The 14,359-nt window shown below is 44.6% G+C and overlaps 1 protein-coding gene across 1 annotated transcript in view; it reads right to left on the reverse strand.

Annotated features, from left to right (window-relative positions):
• grin3a (glutamate receptor, ionotropic, N-methyl-D-aspartate 3A) overlaps window positions 1-13,674 on the reverse strand; it is a 163,718-nt gene extending 150,044 nt beyond the window's left edge. Inside the window, exon 1 of the mRNA XM_052019968.1 lies at window positions 13,099-13,674. Within this exon, the coding sequence (XP_051875928.1) occupies window positions 13,099-13,674 (576 nt within the window). The remainder of the gene's footprint in view (window positions 1-13,098) is intronic.
• Between the last annotated feature and the right edge of the window lie 685 nt (window positions 13,675-14,359).

The raw sequence follows: 14,359 nt of genomic DNA on the forward strand, positions 1-14,359 counted from the left end.
TTCAGTAGAAACCGCTCTGACCTTTGGATCAGGAGACTGTGAGTTCAGCTCCCAGACCAGAGGCTTGAGCCTAATCTCCATCCTGCAGGCCAGTGCAGGAGGGAGAGAGTGCCACATTGTTGGTAGTTGCTGTCTTTCAGATGAGATGTTCAACCAAGACCCAAATGGTTGGCACAAGCGATTACAAGGCATCATTTAAAAGAACAGAATGTTTTGCCTGATACCATGATCAACATTTTCCCTTCATTAGCATAACTAAAATTAATTATGTCATGACTGACCAAAAAAAGGCAGATGCTTTAAATTTGCTGCTTTGGTTCTTGCATTACTGTAGAGATTGGACTTCAAAATTGGGTGTAAAAGGTGCACTGGGACACACACTGAGTTTTAGAACTATATGAATGCAATTCTGTCCCTTGCAAAGGTTCAGAAGAAGGCCCTTCGGTTTTTAATCAGTCTTTCGCTCTTTTAATAAGAATGACAATTCTGATTCAGCTCCACAGCAATCATCCATAGGAGCAACAATTAACTTGCAGGTCTTTTATTGATCTTTCCCATATGAATAATTTCCGTGCGGATGATTTTAAAACGAAGAAATGACATCTCTCGGGATGGAGATACTCTCAACACTTTTATCTATCGCCTCACAGAGATCAGGAAGGATATTGGACTGGAAGTATCACTGACCCCCTGGAGAACACTTCCCATTTAGTAATGGGCTATTATGAAGACTCAACCAGTGCCGTGCTTTAATGAGAGAATATGTGAGTCTGAAAAAAAATTCTAGCCTCGATACTGCATGCCGGCTATCAAGTGGTGAGCCATAACCTAATTAAGGAGCTATGCTATTTCGACGTCTGCATTTAGCACTCTGCCCTACTTTGAAGGAAACTAGAACTTCAATTAAATATTCATGCATTACCCCCACTATAATTATGATATTTTTACATTAGTCCCACTCTCTCTTAATTTAATTCATCTGTCATAATATTAGGTTAGGAACTCAAAAATTGAAACCTTTTTTATCCAAATCCAATAATCATCATAGAAATGCACCAGCCTTTGAAGTTTTGACAAGGTTCGGTCTTTGCTGATTCTTTCTGTGGTAACCAGCTGCTCAATTACTGGTAAATGAAATGGAATTTTTGAAGAAGTCACTAGCATGGCTTCGTTGAAAGCACTTCCCAAATCCATGATTTAGAGTCATACATTTGGTGTGGCATAGATAAGGCCAAGTGGCCAAGTGGGTTTCAGCAGATTCCGTTGAAACTGGCAATGTTGTCAGTTATCATTTCCTTCATCTTTCCCCATAAATCTACAATGATTCTCTCTCATATGTCTATCCAATTCCCTCTAAAGGGTCTGATTGTTTCTACTTCCACCACCTTTACAGATGGCAAATTTCAAAAATTTGCACAAATGATTTTCCTCAATCCCCCTTGTATAGATCTGTGCCACCAATCCTTAACCATCTGCCACTGATGAGAGCTTCTACTTGTTCCATCTAAGTGTCATTACCTGGCCTAATGCTACCAGATCTCCTCTCAACCTTTAAGATACTGAGGAGACCAACTCCAACTTCTCCAGTCTGACATTACAGTTGAAGTTTCTCATCCCCAAAACCATTCTAATAAATCTTTCCTACATACGCCTGAGGGCCTTCACTTCCTTTCTAAGTTTAGACTGGACACAATACTCCACTTTTGGTGGGTAGGTTCTGTTTACCTTTCATGTTTTTGTACTCCTTGCCTCTATTTATGAAGCTACATTTAACCAACAGCTCTCTCTTTATCCAGGATTAGTTCACTCCTCCTCCTATTGCCCGGTCAATATTTACATGCTTATGGAAGCCTCCTGGACTCTTTTACGTTAACTAAGGTTTCCTTCTCATGCTCCCTCCTTCCTTTTCACTTTCCCTCTTGCTTATTCCCTTCTTCCACCTGAAGTACAAGGGCTGCAAGTGCAGGTGAACTCTGCCGCTTGTAAGTTGCCCAAGTTGCACACCACCCAGATGCAGAAATACATCGCTGTTCCTCCCTCAGCCCTGAGCAAAATTCCTGAAATCCATTACTCAGCTGTACTTTAAGGATTACAGCAACTTAAGAAGGCAATTTAAGGGCAGTATGTGCTGGCATTGCCAGTAAAAACTGCATCCTATTTATGAATAAAAAGCACGGATGGGTTTATGGATGTTCTCTATATTGATTTCTAGAAGGTATTTGATAAAGTTCTGAACAAGTTTTTGTTAACAAGAACAATACTATACAGTATTAGTAAAAATTGGTCGGGAGGTTAGGAAACAAAATAGGAAATAAAGAAAATGTTTTCTGATTGGTGAATGTGACAAATGATGTTTCTCAGGCATCCTTTTACCATATATATCATTGACGAAGGAGTAGTGAGTTTTAGATCTCAGTTACAGATAACACCAAGTTAGAAAGCACAGTAAGTTGCACAGGTAGTTACAGAGGAACATAAAAAGACCAAGGGGGTAGACAGAATGTGGAGGTGTCTGAGGTCATGCAGTTTAGACCATAGAAAGGCAAATTGCAATATTTTGTTAAAGGTTAGAGTAATGTGGAGAAATAGAGTAGAACTGAATGATTTAGTCCTCATGCTTGGTAACTGCTTGAGGCTGTTAGCAAATAACTGTAGGGGAAGAACTGATTTTACCAAGTCCTAGCTAAAGAGGAGGGTGGACAATCACTCAAATTTCTTAGACTCCCCCCAGTTATAGACAAATGCAGGAATGGCCTCACTCTAAACTTCCACGATGTACTGGCAAAGACATGCTAGATTTACACGTGAAGAATAGAGCGAGTACCAGATAGACACTGTAACCCACTAAAGCTCTCTCAGTTTCTGGGAGAGAATGGGAGATTAATCAAAACATTGTAAAATATATTAGGGGTGAAAGACCAGGAATGCAAACTAGACAATATCACATCTGCTGCCTGTTGACTCTCCAGTCTGTTAATCGACATTATTAGCGTCATGGAAACTGAATTAGGGGCAATAGTACACAGCTGTAATAGTACCTGTTTTGGATTACTGACCAAGTCAAGTTTCATCCCCATTGTACTTTGCCAAAATGCTAACACAAATCATTTTGTAAAACAGTGTCTTATCCGCTGAGATTGTGCAATCCTACATCTGCTTACCTCAGGGGAGTGTCCTAGGCCCAGTTATCTTCAGCTGCTTCATCACTGACATTTCTTCCACCATAAGGTCAGAAGTGGGGATGTTTGCCGATGGTTGTGCAATGTTCAGTTCAATTCACAGCAAATAAAACAAGACCAAAGTGACCTTAAGTTTGGGCTGGTATGTGATAAGTAACACTTGGGCCACGGAAGTGCCAGGCAATGAACAGGTCCTACAAGAGAGAATCCAACTACCTATCCTTTATATTCAATTGCATCACTTTTGTCAAATCCCCATCTATCAACATCCTAATGGTCATCACTGACTAGAAACTTAATTGGGTCAAATGCTGGGTATCCTACAATGTGTGAGTCACCTCAGATACTCTAGGAGTATGATGGAATACTCTTCCCTTACCTGGATGAGTGCCGTTTTAACAGTACTCAAGAAATGTGTCTCCATCCAGGACAAGGCAGTCTCCTTGACTGGCATCTCATCAACCACCCTGAAAATTCACTCCCTCCATCACTAATACACAGTGGCTGCAGTGTATACCATCACTGTGTACCATACAGTTCCTCACCTAGGATACGCCAAGAGTACCTCCCAAACTTGCAACCTCCACAACAAATAAGTGCAAGTGTTTCTGGTACAAAGCAACTCCACCACTTGCAGACTCTCTTCCAACTCACACACCACCCTAATTTGAAAATATTTTAGTCCTTCATCATCACTGGGTCCAAATCATGGATCTCCCAAGCCAGTAGCACTGCAGGAACACCTTCACCCCATGACTCACCACCACCTTCTCAACCATAATTAGGGATGCACAATGAATGCTGGGGCTTTGCTGGCAACATCCACATTCCAAAAAATGGATAATTAAAAGAAAAGCTGTGGTAATATCACAAGTAACTCAATGGGCTAGGTCTTGCCTTCAGTGTGAATTTATGTGATTGTCATTGACCTTGAATAAAATTGGCAATAAGGATCTATAGCATGGGGATTTTGATGTCAGACACTGTCAGACATCTGTTCAAAAGAATTTTGGCAGGCATCAACAATGACGTCAAAAATCAGACTGCATTGCAAGTCACATTGAAGAATTCTCACAGGCAGCAAACTAGGAAGAGAATGCACAACTTTTTTTTCTACTTTTTAATCACTTTATGAAATGCAATATGAACAGGGTGGATGCTTAAGTATCAATCCAGAGTTTCTGCAAATAGCTGACAGTTTCATTCAGGGCTGGAAGCATTTACCTCTGGAGAAACAAAGGACTGCAGATGCTGGAATCCAGATGAGCATTTACCTCTGGAATGGTGAGGAAGTTTGGGGCTCCCATAGACACAAGTCCTGAGCTGATAATTACTGTCATTCTAAATGCAGTCTGATGTTGTAGTCTTCATGGAGTCTGGTGGAGCACAAACCTCCTGCAGTTTTCCAGCACTTAAGATAGGAAATTTGTACATTGATTTCACACCAGTTAGATCTGACACAAGTTTAGCAACTCCACTGATTTCTATAGCGTTGAGCAGCTGCAAGTGAGAGACATAAGCTTGAGGTAACTTACGTATAATATTAAATTGAGTTAATTTAAGTTTATTTATTTTCTAGGATTTTAATTACTTCTTTTTTCTTAAATAGCATTGTTAATTTTAATGGATATTATTTATTTGTTCACAGATTGTGGTCATCATTAGGAAGCTTAACACTTATTGTCCATTCTCACTTATTGGACTTGGCGGTTCTATGACTTCATGGTCACTATGATAATTGTTGCTCCTTCTTCAAGAGCCACTTAATTACTTGAATTTAAATTCCCCAGTTGCAATGCTGCGATTCAAAGTCATGCTTCCAGATCAATAGGCCAGGCCTCTGGATAGTAGCCCAGTAACTTAACCAGTATGCTAAAAGGATATGAGAGACGCCTCCAAGCACTCATGCTGCTTGTCAGCTTTGACAGCTGGTTCAGCCTGGGGGCACAGTTTCATCAGCTGTCACACTGGTTCTGCAGATTAATGATTGGAAGTCCTGTGCTGCCCAAGACTTCCATGTCGATCTGGCCAGAGCCAGCTTCACTGAGGAAGTTCTCACTGAGGGAACTGTCAACAGAAAAGGACAAACTTTGGTGGGAAGGCAGGCAGAGCATAAGTACTGGGAACCTACATAACTCAACTCCGAGGAGTTTCAAGGCCATCATAAAAAAAAACTCCCTTTCAAAAGGAAAACACAAAAGTATGAAATAATTATGATGCAATGACAATCCAAGTTTTTGTTCAAGTGAGTTTCTTAAGCAGTATTTATTGCTTAGCATACTATTAAAAACATAGAACTCACACTACAAACTGTAATGTTTTCGGGAGTTTTTTCACAGCAAGGATAGTTCGCAATTCCCACAGTCCCTGCCAGTTCACTGGTTTTGAAAGATTATATATGGCCACATTTCGAAACAGTATATCCTGTGGAGGAGCTAAGAGTCAATGAGAGTAACTCTGGATTTCAGTGTGCAGCTGTGCTCCTGTGTACTCCAGCAGTTCCTGTCAGTTTGCCCAGTGTCATTTTGGCAAATGCTGACAGTTTTGCTGTCATTACAACTTCAAATTCTGGGCCAACGCTGTATGCACAAAGAGGCTAATAAATTAAGTGTTAAGGAACTGAGGTTTATATAGAGAAATGCAGTCATGTAAAACTCTTGATTCTAGTTATAACATGAATAGTTGTAATTCATTTCTACACTCCATGGTCAAGGAACAAGCTTCAGTAGTCAAACATAGTTTAAAGCTTCATTGAGTAAGTTAAGAATCCATTCTGCCCCAAAGGTACCTTGACTAAACCTCTTAACAGTGAAAAGTCTGGGCTTATATCATTCTTGAGTTGCACATGAAATGGTGCAAGGAATAAGAAAGATAATGCATTCACTCATGTCATGCATTTACCCTTTCCCTGACAAGGCTAGCAGTTATTATCCATTTAATTGCCCTTGAATTGATCTGGTTACCAGAGGGCAGACAAGTGTCAACCATATTACTGTGGCTCTGGATTCACACATAGGATAAACCAGATGAGCATGCTAGATTTCTCTCTGTAAAGGACATTCATGAACAGACAAGATTTTAGCAGACCAGTAGTTCATGGTCACTTTTGAAGATGCCAAATTTTAGTTTGTTACCTTAAACTTTGCTAAATTTGCAACATATTTTTTCTCAATATTACATAACAAGAGCCAGAGGAGGAGTAACATAGCTAGTAATGTTTAGCAATTGTCAGCTTTGAACACAAGGATTTCTTTCATTTTCCACCCTGCCCTCAAACTGCTAAGTATCCAGCTTCCTTCCCATCCCCTATGTCAGCTGACTTTGAAAACAATTCTCTTTCCTTGTGTATTTCCTTCAAATCTGACATCATTGTTCCCATCTGCCAAACAAAACCAGCCTTAGTCTCCCTGTCCTCACAAATTTCTGCTCCATCTCCAGCTTCCCTTTCTATCAAGACTTTGATATGGTCCCAATACCTCTCTACATCATCCAGCTGTGTAGAACCCAGCTGGATCCATTCTTATCCAACTGCAGCAAGTGAATCGCTCCCCACTCTCACACTGGTGCCTCTGGAGTCCGACAAAGATCTCTCGATAGCCCCCTCCTACTTCACATCTACAGACTGCCTCTCAGCATCATCTAAAATGTGTTGATTTCCATGTTTGTGCTGATGATACCCAACCCTATTCTGCATCCAATTCCCTTGTCTGGACCCCCCCCCCCCCCCACTTGCTGTGCACTGTTGGACACCTGATATTAGATGAGCAGAAATTTCTTCCAGCTTAATACTGGGAGGACAGAGTCCATTGTCCTTGCTCCCATCAGAAACTCAATTGCCACACCACCACTCCTTCTCTCTCCCTGGCCTGAAAGTGAACCAGACAGTTCCCAACTTTGGCTTCTCATCTTCAGGCCACTTACCAATTCCATCGGCAAGATCACCATCTTCCATCTTAGTGACATCACCTGCCTTCAGCTCACCTGCTGGTGAAATCCTTATGAATGCCCTTTCTTCCCCTTTAGTTGTGCCAATTCCAATGCAAGCCTGGCTGGCCTCCAACCTTCAATTCTCCACAAATTTGAAATCAACCTGTATCCTCACTCACATAAAGTCCTGTCCGCCCATCAGTCATGTGAATATTTGCATACACTGGCTTCCACCCAGCAATGGTTCCATTTCAAAAATGTTAACCCATTCCATGAATTCATCCTTCCTTAGATCTGTAATCTTCTCTGACTTTTCAGCACTCTTTCAGTTCTTGAGCATCCTGAATTTTAATTGCTCCGGGCTTGGCAGAAGTACTTTCAGCTACCTGCTGCCTAAACTCACATATAAACAGAGAGAGAGGTAGAGCACGGGAAGCGTCCTTTCAGCCTACCGAGTCCACACCAAACCATCAAGCACCTGTTTTCATACTAACCTTAATATGACCCATTTTATTGTCTCCACACTCCCATCAACTTCCCCCCAGATTCTATCACTCACCTGCACATTAGGGTCAATTTAAAGTGGCCAATTCATCTACTAATGTGCACATTTTTAGGATGCGGGAGGAAGCCAGAGCACTCAGTGGAAACCCACCCTATCACAGCGAGAATGTGCAGACTCCCCACAGACAGCCCCAGAGGTCAGGATTGAACCCGAGTTGCTGGAGCTGTGAGGCAGCAGCTCTACCAGCTGCGCCACCCACAAAGATATGCAATGCCCTTCATATAGCTTTCTCATATTCTCCCTTCTTTAAGGCAACACTGAAATCTTATCTTTTTCTGTTGCCTTTTGCAATATCTCTTTTTTGTTTCATGGAATTGTATAATGTACCCATGCAAAGTATCCTGGGATATTTCATTGCAGTGTGTATAATATATATATAAATATAAGGTTTTAATAGATGGTCTGCTAGTTGTCTGTATTTGGAGCAGATGTAATGCCTGTAATGCCTTCTGCATGGCGAGATTCGGTTTTAGTTTATCTTTCATTATTTTAGTTGCTCCTTCAGTCCATTTATTCCACTTCTGCATTGCTATGCTTTTACAGGAATAAAGAACCTAAACACTGACCATTGGATTTCACTGTAGGACAATAGGACATGTTACAGTAATCCTTGCCTATGCTTTCACCTATCAAGTCAGCACAAGTTCAAATCACTGGAAGACTATCCAAACTATGCACGAAAAAAATACATTTCTGACGGTGCATTTAAAACAACAATCTGATATTAAGCATGTAATTTTAATTCTAAGCAATAACATTAAAGCTGTATTCATTTACAACCTCGTTAGAGCTCCTGCCAGTCATTTATATCAGACATCTCCAAAGGCACTACTTGCCATTATTGTCTTGTAAATCCCTCACATAACGACCATTATTCATTGAAATTTTACAATCACTGTTAAAAGATATCAAATGTGGTGCTATAACGCGAATCACTTTGGAAGTAGAACATATTTGTAACTTTTAAATTGCACCTGCAAGTTTTTGGTTGTGGCAGCTATTAACCCTTTCACCTCGGCTCCGTTGATCAGAAACGCAGCGCTCACTTCCTTTAGATGGCGCTATCTGCACGAAATGACAATTTCCGAAGGCAACATGGAATTTACAAGCAGGGAACACGGCTCGCTCCAAAGACTTTACTGTCAACACTGCATATAATGTGGTGCAAAGGATTTCTGAAACTTCCCGGCATGTTAAGCGGCGAGAGGAATTGTAACTCTAATTGCCGTTCATCGAATGAGTAAGCAGTCACATGACCCAATGCAAATCCATCTTGCTGGAGACTTTCTGTACAAGAAGCTGGCCGAATCATTCCGCCCAACCTCGCCGTCTACCCTAATCAGACAACTCCAAAGCCATAGCAAAAGGTTATGTCAGCAATAAAATGATCGGCCTAAACGAGCCCATCAAAAATTAATGAGTCCCAGACACAATGGATGCTTTAAGGAAGAGTGCCGATGAACATTAAAGTGAACACTTATGCCGCTCGACCCGCTGAGTTCCTCCAGCAGATTGTGGGTCGCTCCAGATTCCAGCATCTGCAGTCTCTTGTGTCGCCATTAAACTAAGGCGGTTGGCACTGTTGGAAGTTTGGGTCAAGCAGTCACACAGCAGGGGACTAGGCCCTTCAGCCCATCGGTTCCGGATGACCCATTAACACTAATCCCACCTTCACTTCAAGTTCCCCCTCCCCAACGTTCTACCACTCACCAGCACGTTAGGGGCAATTTACAATGGCCAATTAACCATATGTCTTCGGGGTGTGGGAGGAAACCGGTGCACATCGGGGGGGGGGGGGGGAAGTGGGGGAAGCCCACCTGGTTACAGGGAGAACGTGCAAACTCCACACAGACAGCACCCGAGGTCAGGATCGAACCCGGGCCACCAGAGCTATGCAGAACTAGTCGTTGCAACGCCGTGCCGCCCACAGTGACCATTTCCCTGCTCAAATGTCGTTCAGCGATTTCTATGGAGCTATCGCCTTTAATTGTTGGCGGGGACAAACAGCAAAGATCACGGAGAAATCGCCATCGGGTGCAAGGTCAAATGGTACGTCCGCCTATCATTTCTGTCAGAGTGCAAGTGACATCTAGGCACTACAGTGCAAAATCTGCGACTCCTGGTCAAGCCCACGTCCGCTGAATTAATCGCAGGTGTCACCTTGCGCTGAACACGTCGCTGCGCTTCACCAGCATACAAGGCAATGTGCTCCCTCCTTGCCTCCCTGCAACCTGCCGACCCCAGGCAGGATAATCCCTCGGCAGCCGCTGCCGAGGCCGCTAGAAACTTGCTCAGGAGTCTCACAGAAGGGGAGTGGTGCAGTGATATTCATTGCCCCCGCGGGCAATATTTCATGAACATCACACCCCCCAGCCAACAGTGTTCGTGGGACTCGGTCTGTGCTTGCATTTCTCCCGATGCTGTTACTTTACGCAAGGGTTCATGAAACTTGTCCTAACGCACGCTCGAAAATATATTTTAAAAAATCTGCTCCTCACTCGAATGCTGTTGCTTTGGGGTTAAAATGCAACTGATCTAAATGTAGATGAATTCTATTTGGGGGTATCTGCTCTATTTAACCTTTAACAAGCCCTTCTTAAGGAAGCGACCACAGGCAGGGTCCTGCCCCGAATATAACTGAACTTTCCCTACATTTAGCTTTACAGTCCTCCGTAAAGGGGCGACGGGGAAGGGGGTAAGGAAGGGGGACTCCATGTAAACTCATGGTGCCATCGCCCCTTTATTTCTGTTTTGCTAAATAACTGGTCTGCTCACTGGATATACGAAGACGTCACTGTGCTTGGTCCGTCACCGCTAACACTGGCAGCAACACAGGCTGCTTATCTCCTGAAGAACAGCTGTCCACCCGTCCGCGTGTCTCTCCTGCTCCCCGGATCCACGACTGGAATGGGACACCGTCTGACACACTTCCATCCATTCGCTGCTGACGAGAGTGTCTGTTCTGCGGTTCATTTTGATGGGACAATGTCTTAATCAGTCACATTCACTGCTCCGCTGAGGAGACGGAGTTTTGTGCTCGCTCAGACATCGAGTCGGAGCGCAGAAACAGGCCCTTCGGCCCATCGTGTCAATGGCAGCCCTCAAGTACCAATCTAATACTAATCCCATTTTGTAGCATGCCATGTTTGGACGTTTCTAGTGCTCATGTCAATATTTAATGATCCAGAGGATCCAATGTTTCACAAGGCACCTCCCTCTCTCACTAGAAACGTGAGATGAGGTGCTAACGAGTTTGTGATCTTGGTGATCAGAAATAATATCTCAGGGAGGACGTGGAGACGGTGTGTGTGTGTGGGGGGGGGGGGGGAAGATTGGTGGCTTTCTTTTGCACTGATCTCAGTCCTGTCACTCACTGTAGAAGCTGAGAGAGGGCTAATGATTGTTATTGCCATGACTGCTGTTTCATGCTCCCTGGTCAATGGCATCAGGGAGCAACATTCAGCTTTGACGGCCAGTCTGGGCGATGAAGATCCGGTCTAAAGTCTCCATCGATTAAAATGGAATTTCTGCAGGACCTTGGTCTTACTTAGTGTTCAGGACGTTTGCTGTTCCGGTACAGTGTTTCAGCGCAAAACTATTTACTCCATGTGTGGTGAGACGATTTCCCCTTTGTTTGAAAGCACCAGGTACATGGCGCTTTACTCTACACCACAACGACTGGGCTGAGAATTCTGCAATCATTTTGTGAGCTCTTTTGAGGTGAATCTTGGTTAAGCAACGCCTCGATTTCTAAACTCTCACCTTTGTTTGCTCATCCCTCCAGAAATTGATTAGATATTTTCCAAAGAGAATTAACCTACTTTCGACTGAATTGCATTTTAACCAGAGACGACACTCCCTATCTCTTCCACTCCAGCAACGCCCCAAGATTTCTCTACTGGCGAATTCTGTCCTCTGGAATATCCCTGAATTTAATCACTGCACCTCTGGTGGCACACACTTCATCTGCTTGGGCCCTAACCTCTGTACTTCCTCCCTGAACATATTCCATGATTTCTCTTTTCGTCCACCTGCCTAGAAATGCTTACAAAAACAAAGAGTTAAATATACGTCGTGATATCAAAATGCCTTTGTTCACTTGCAGACGCCTTACCTAACATTGTTTCATTTACTGTAGTCTAAATAAAATGTGACATTATTCTCTTTCATAAATGTTCACACCCGTAAAATGCCAGTCATTTCCAAGCCCTTTGCACCTTTGCTCTCTGAATTCCTTTTGACACAATTTACAGGAATCCCAGTGAACGACTTCAATGGATTCCTTGTCACCAAATGTACCCCAGCAACACAGACCTTTCCCAAGTTTTCCATAAATAAACTTCCAGCAATCTGGCCACTTTAAAGTACAGTCCCAAGTTGTCAAGCGGTTGTTTCCCTGCCGATCGTAATTTTATCTGACCATAATCATTCAGTCTTGAATTGAAAATATCAGAAAGCGGACGTGTTCCCCACTGAATTCGCAATTATGGAATGAACGCTTCAAGTAGATGTAATCCTTCGAATGCTAATTTCTACTCTGACCCGGTTGCCACACAAGGTAGTGAGTGGCATGATTGAAGTTTCTGAGAACCCTTTCCCTAAGAATATTAATAATGCCATTTTGAAGATGATAATCAATTTTCTCTACGGGTAGTTGAAATATATTTCGCTCCCTTTATTAAAGTTAACTGTTAACTACTTAACCTCCGAGTCTAATAGACATTGTTCTGCAAACGTCTCTTGGGGACCATTGTTTCTGGCAATGTTTTTTCATATATATGAGTTATTAGGCAAGATAACTATTTGGGATTTTTTAGTCGAATTAATTCAAATTGCCTTTAACTGCACCTTCATATTGACGTGTCAAACCTCATTGTTTTTTTCCTTCATCACCCACCACGGCAGCGATTGTGCGGATTTAACGATCTGGTTGGTGGACTCATAAGTAAAACTAAGGAGTTATAAAATTTTTTTCCTCAAACTTCAGATTTTTTTGGGACCTGTCTCTTCCTGTTTCCACCCACCGGAGAGATCTTTTGGGCATGGTCCCTTACACAGCACACAACCGTACAGCACAAGAAAAGACATTCGGCCCACTGGGTCCTTGTTAGCTTTTCGGAAACCCCACTCCCCACTTTGCTCCCCCCCCCCCCGCCCCAAACAAGTCTACCAAAAAGCTCCATACTATCCAAACCAGCTTGACATTATCGCGCGGGGGAACAAAATAAAAGCTCTTTTGCGAGATGATTTTCGACACGTACAGTGCTGGACATGGATGCTGATAATGTGCGAGGATAGATTCAACACGGGAGTCCATGCTCCCCTCCTCCTACCCCAACCAAGTAAACCCTCGCTCCAGCGGGTAACAAATTCCCTTTGCGAAAGTTGCATTGAATTTGCTTGCAGCAGTCCGTATGCGTGGCTTACCTTCGATTTTCTCGGATATTCCTTTGCCACGATGCTGACCACGGGGATTTGGATAGTGGACGACAGGAATTCCAGCTGCAGCAGTTCTCCTATCGTCTGCGGGAAGGCGAGAATGGCCGTGACCCCTTGCACAACCACCGTGTGGCAGACGCTCTCCAGGAAGGACTGCGGGTCTCTGCGGGAAGCCGGGGGCACGCTGAAGACCGGCAGCTCGCCCAGCCCCGTCTCCATCCCCATCACCACCTCCACCGACAGGTTGTAAGGCAGCATGCCGTGCCTGGCGTTCAGCTGGCGGGCGGCGCGCAGCAGCGCTTCCCGGGCGTCCTGGCGGTTGTGGGCAGCGGACAACCCCAGCCCCTGCTCCTGCTCGCCCCCCAGCGTGTTATTGGGCAGGGAAGGGAGCAGGAGCACGGCTCCTAGGCGCACCGTGTGTCCGATGCGCTTGAGAATCCGGCAGGGCTGGGGGTGGCTGCGGGAGGCGGGCGCGCTGCTCAGGAGCAGCAAGAGCAACAGCAGAGCGCAGAGAGGGAGGATAAAGACCCCCGGGAGCACTCGGCCACCCTCCAGCACTCTCATCACCTCTGAGCAAGGGGAGAGGCAAGAGGAGACAGAGAAAAAAAAACAGATCGAGCAATCTCACAAATAAATGAACTGAAGCATCCCAGCAAAGAGAACAACGGCAGAGCACTGGACTGCAAAGTGCTGATGCCGGCCGTTATATCAGTTTGGAGTGCTGAATAAAAGTGTAGAAAGAGCTTTCCCCCCTTCTCCCCGAGTGCATCAGAAGCAGGCAGGAAGCTGCAGCGCAAGGCATCCTCCAAGGAAACTTGTTGCGGCTTGGAGCGCAGTTGCAGCGACCCGCGCTGGGCAGCGCCACAATCCGCCATCCATCCATTGCCCAAGCGCAAGGGGGTTTGGAGAGCTGGTGGCATGGGGAGGGGGGCAAAGGGAGGGACTGGGAGGCAGCTGCGCCTGCGCGGCAGTCTCCGCCTCCTCACCACCAACCCCCGCCCCTCCCTCCCCCGAAGACAAGGCTCGGATTTATTGCGCTTGACTCTCTATTTGGAGAGGTTCGCTCAGCGCCGCACCGTGTGGGACGAAGTGTGGGCCGCTTCTGCAGGTGACCGGCCCCACCCCAGGCTGAATTGCAAGGGAAGGAAGGAACTGGGGCGTGCATTTTGCAGGGCGCCGCTGAAGGACTCTCAGAAGCCTACTGCAGAAGGTTTCGCGCACAGCAAGATCCCATGCACAACAATGGGGT

The sequence above is a fragment of the Pristis pectinata genome, chromosome 7 (genome assembly GCF_009764475.1).
Source record: "Pristis pectinata isolate sPriPec2 chromosome 7, sPriPec2.1.pri, whole genome shotgun sequence".
NCBI lineage: Eukaryota > Metazoa > Chordata > Chondrichthyes > Rhinopristiformes > Pristidae > Pristis > Pristis pectinata.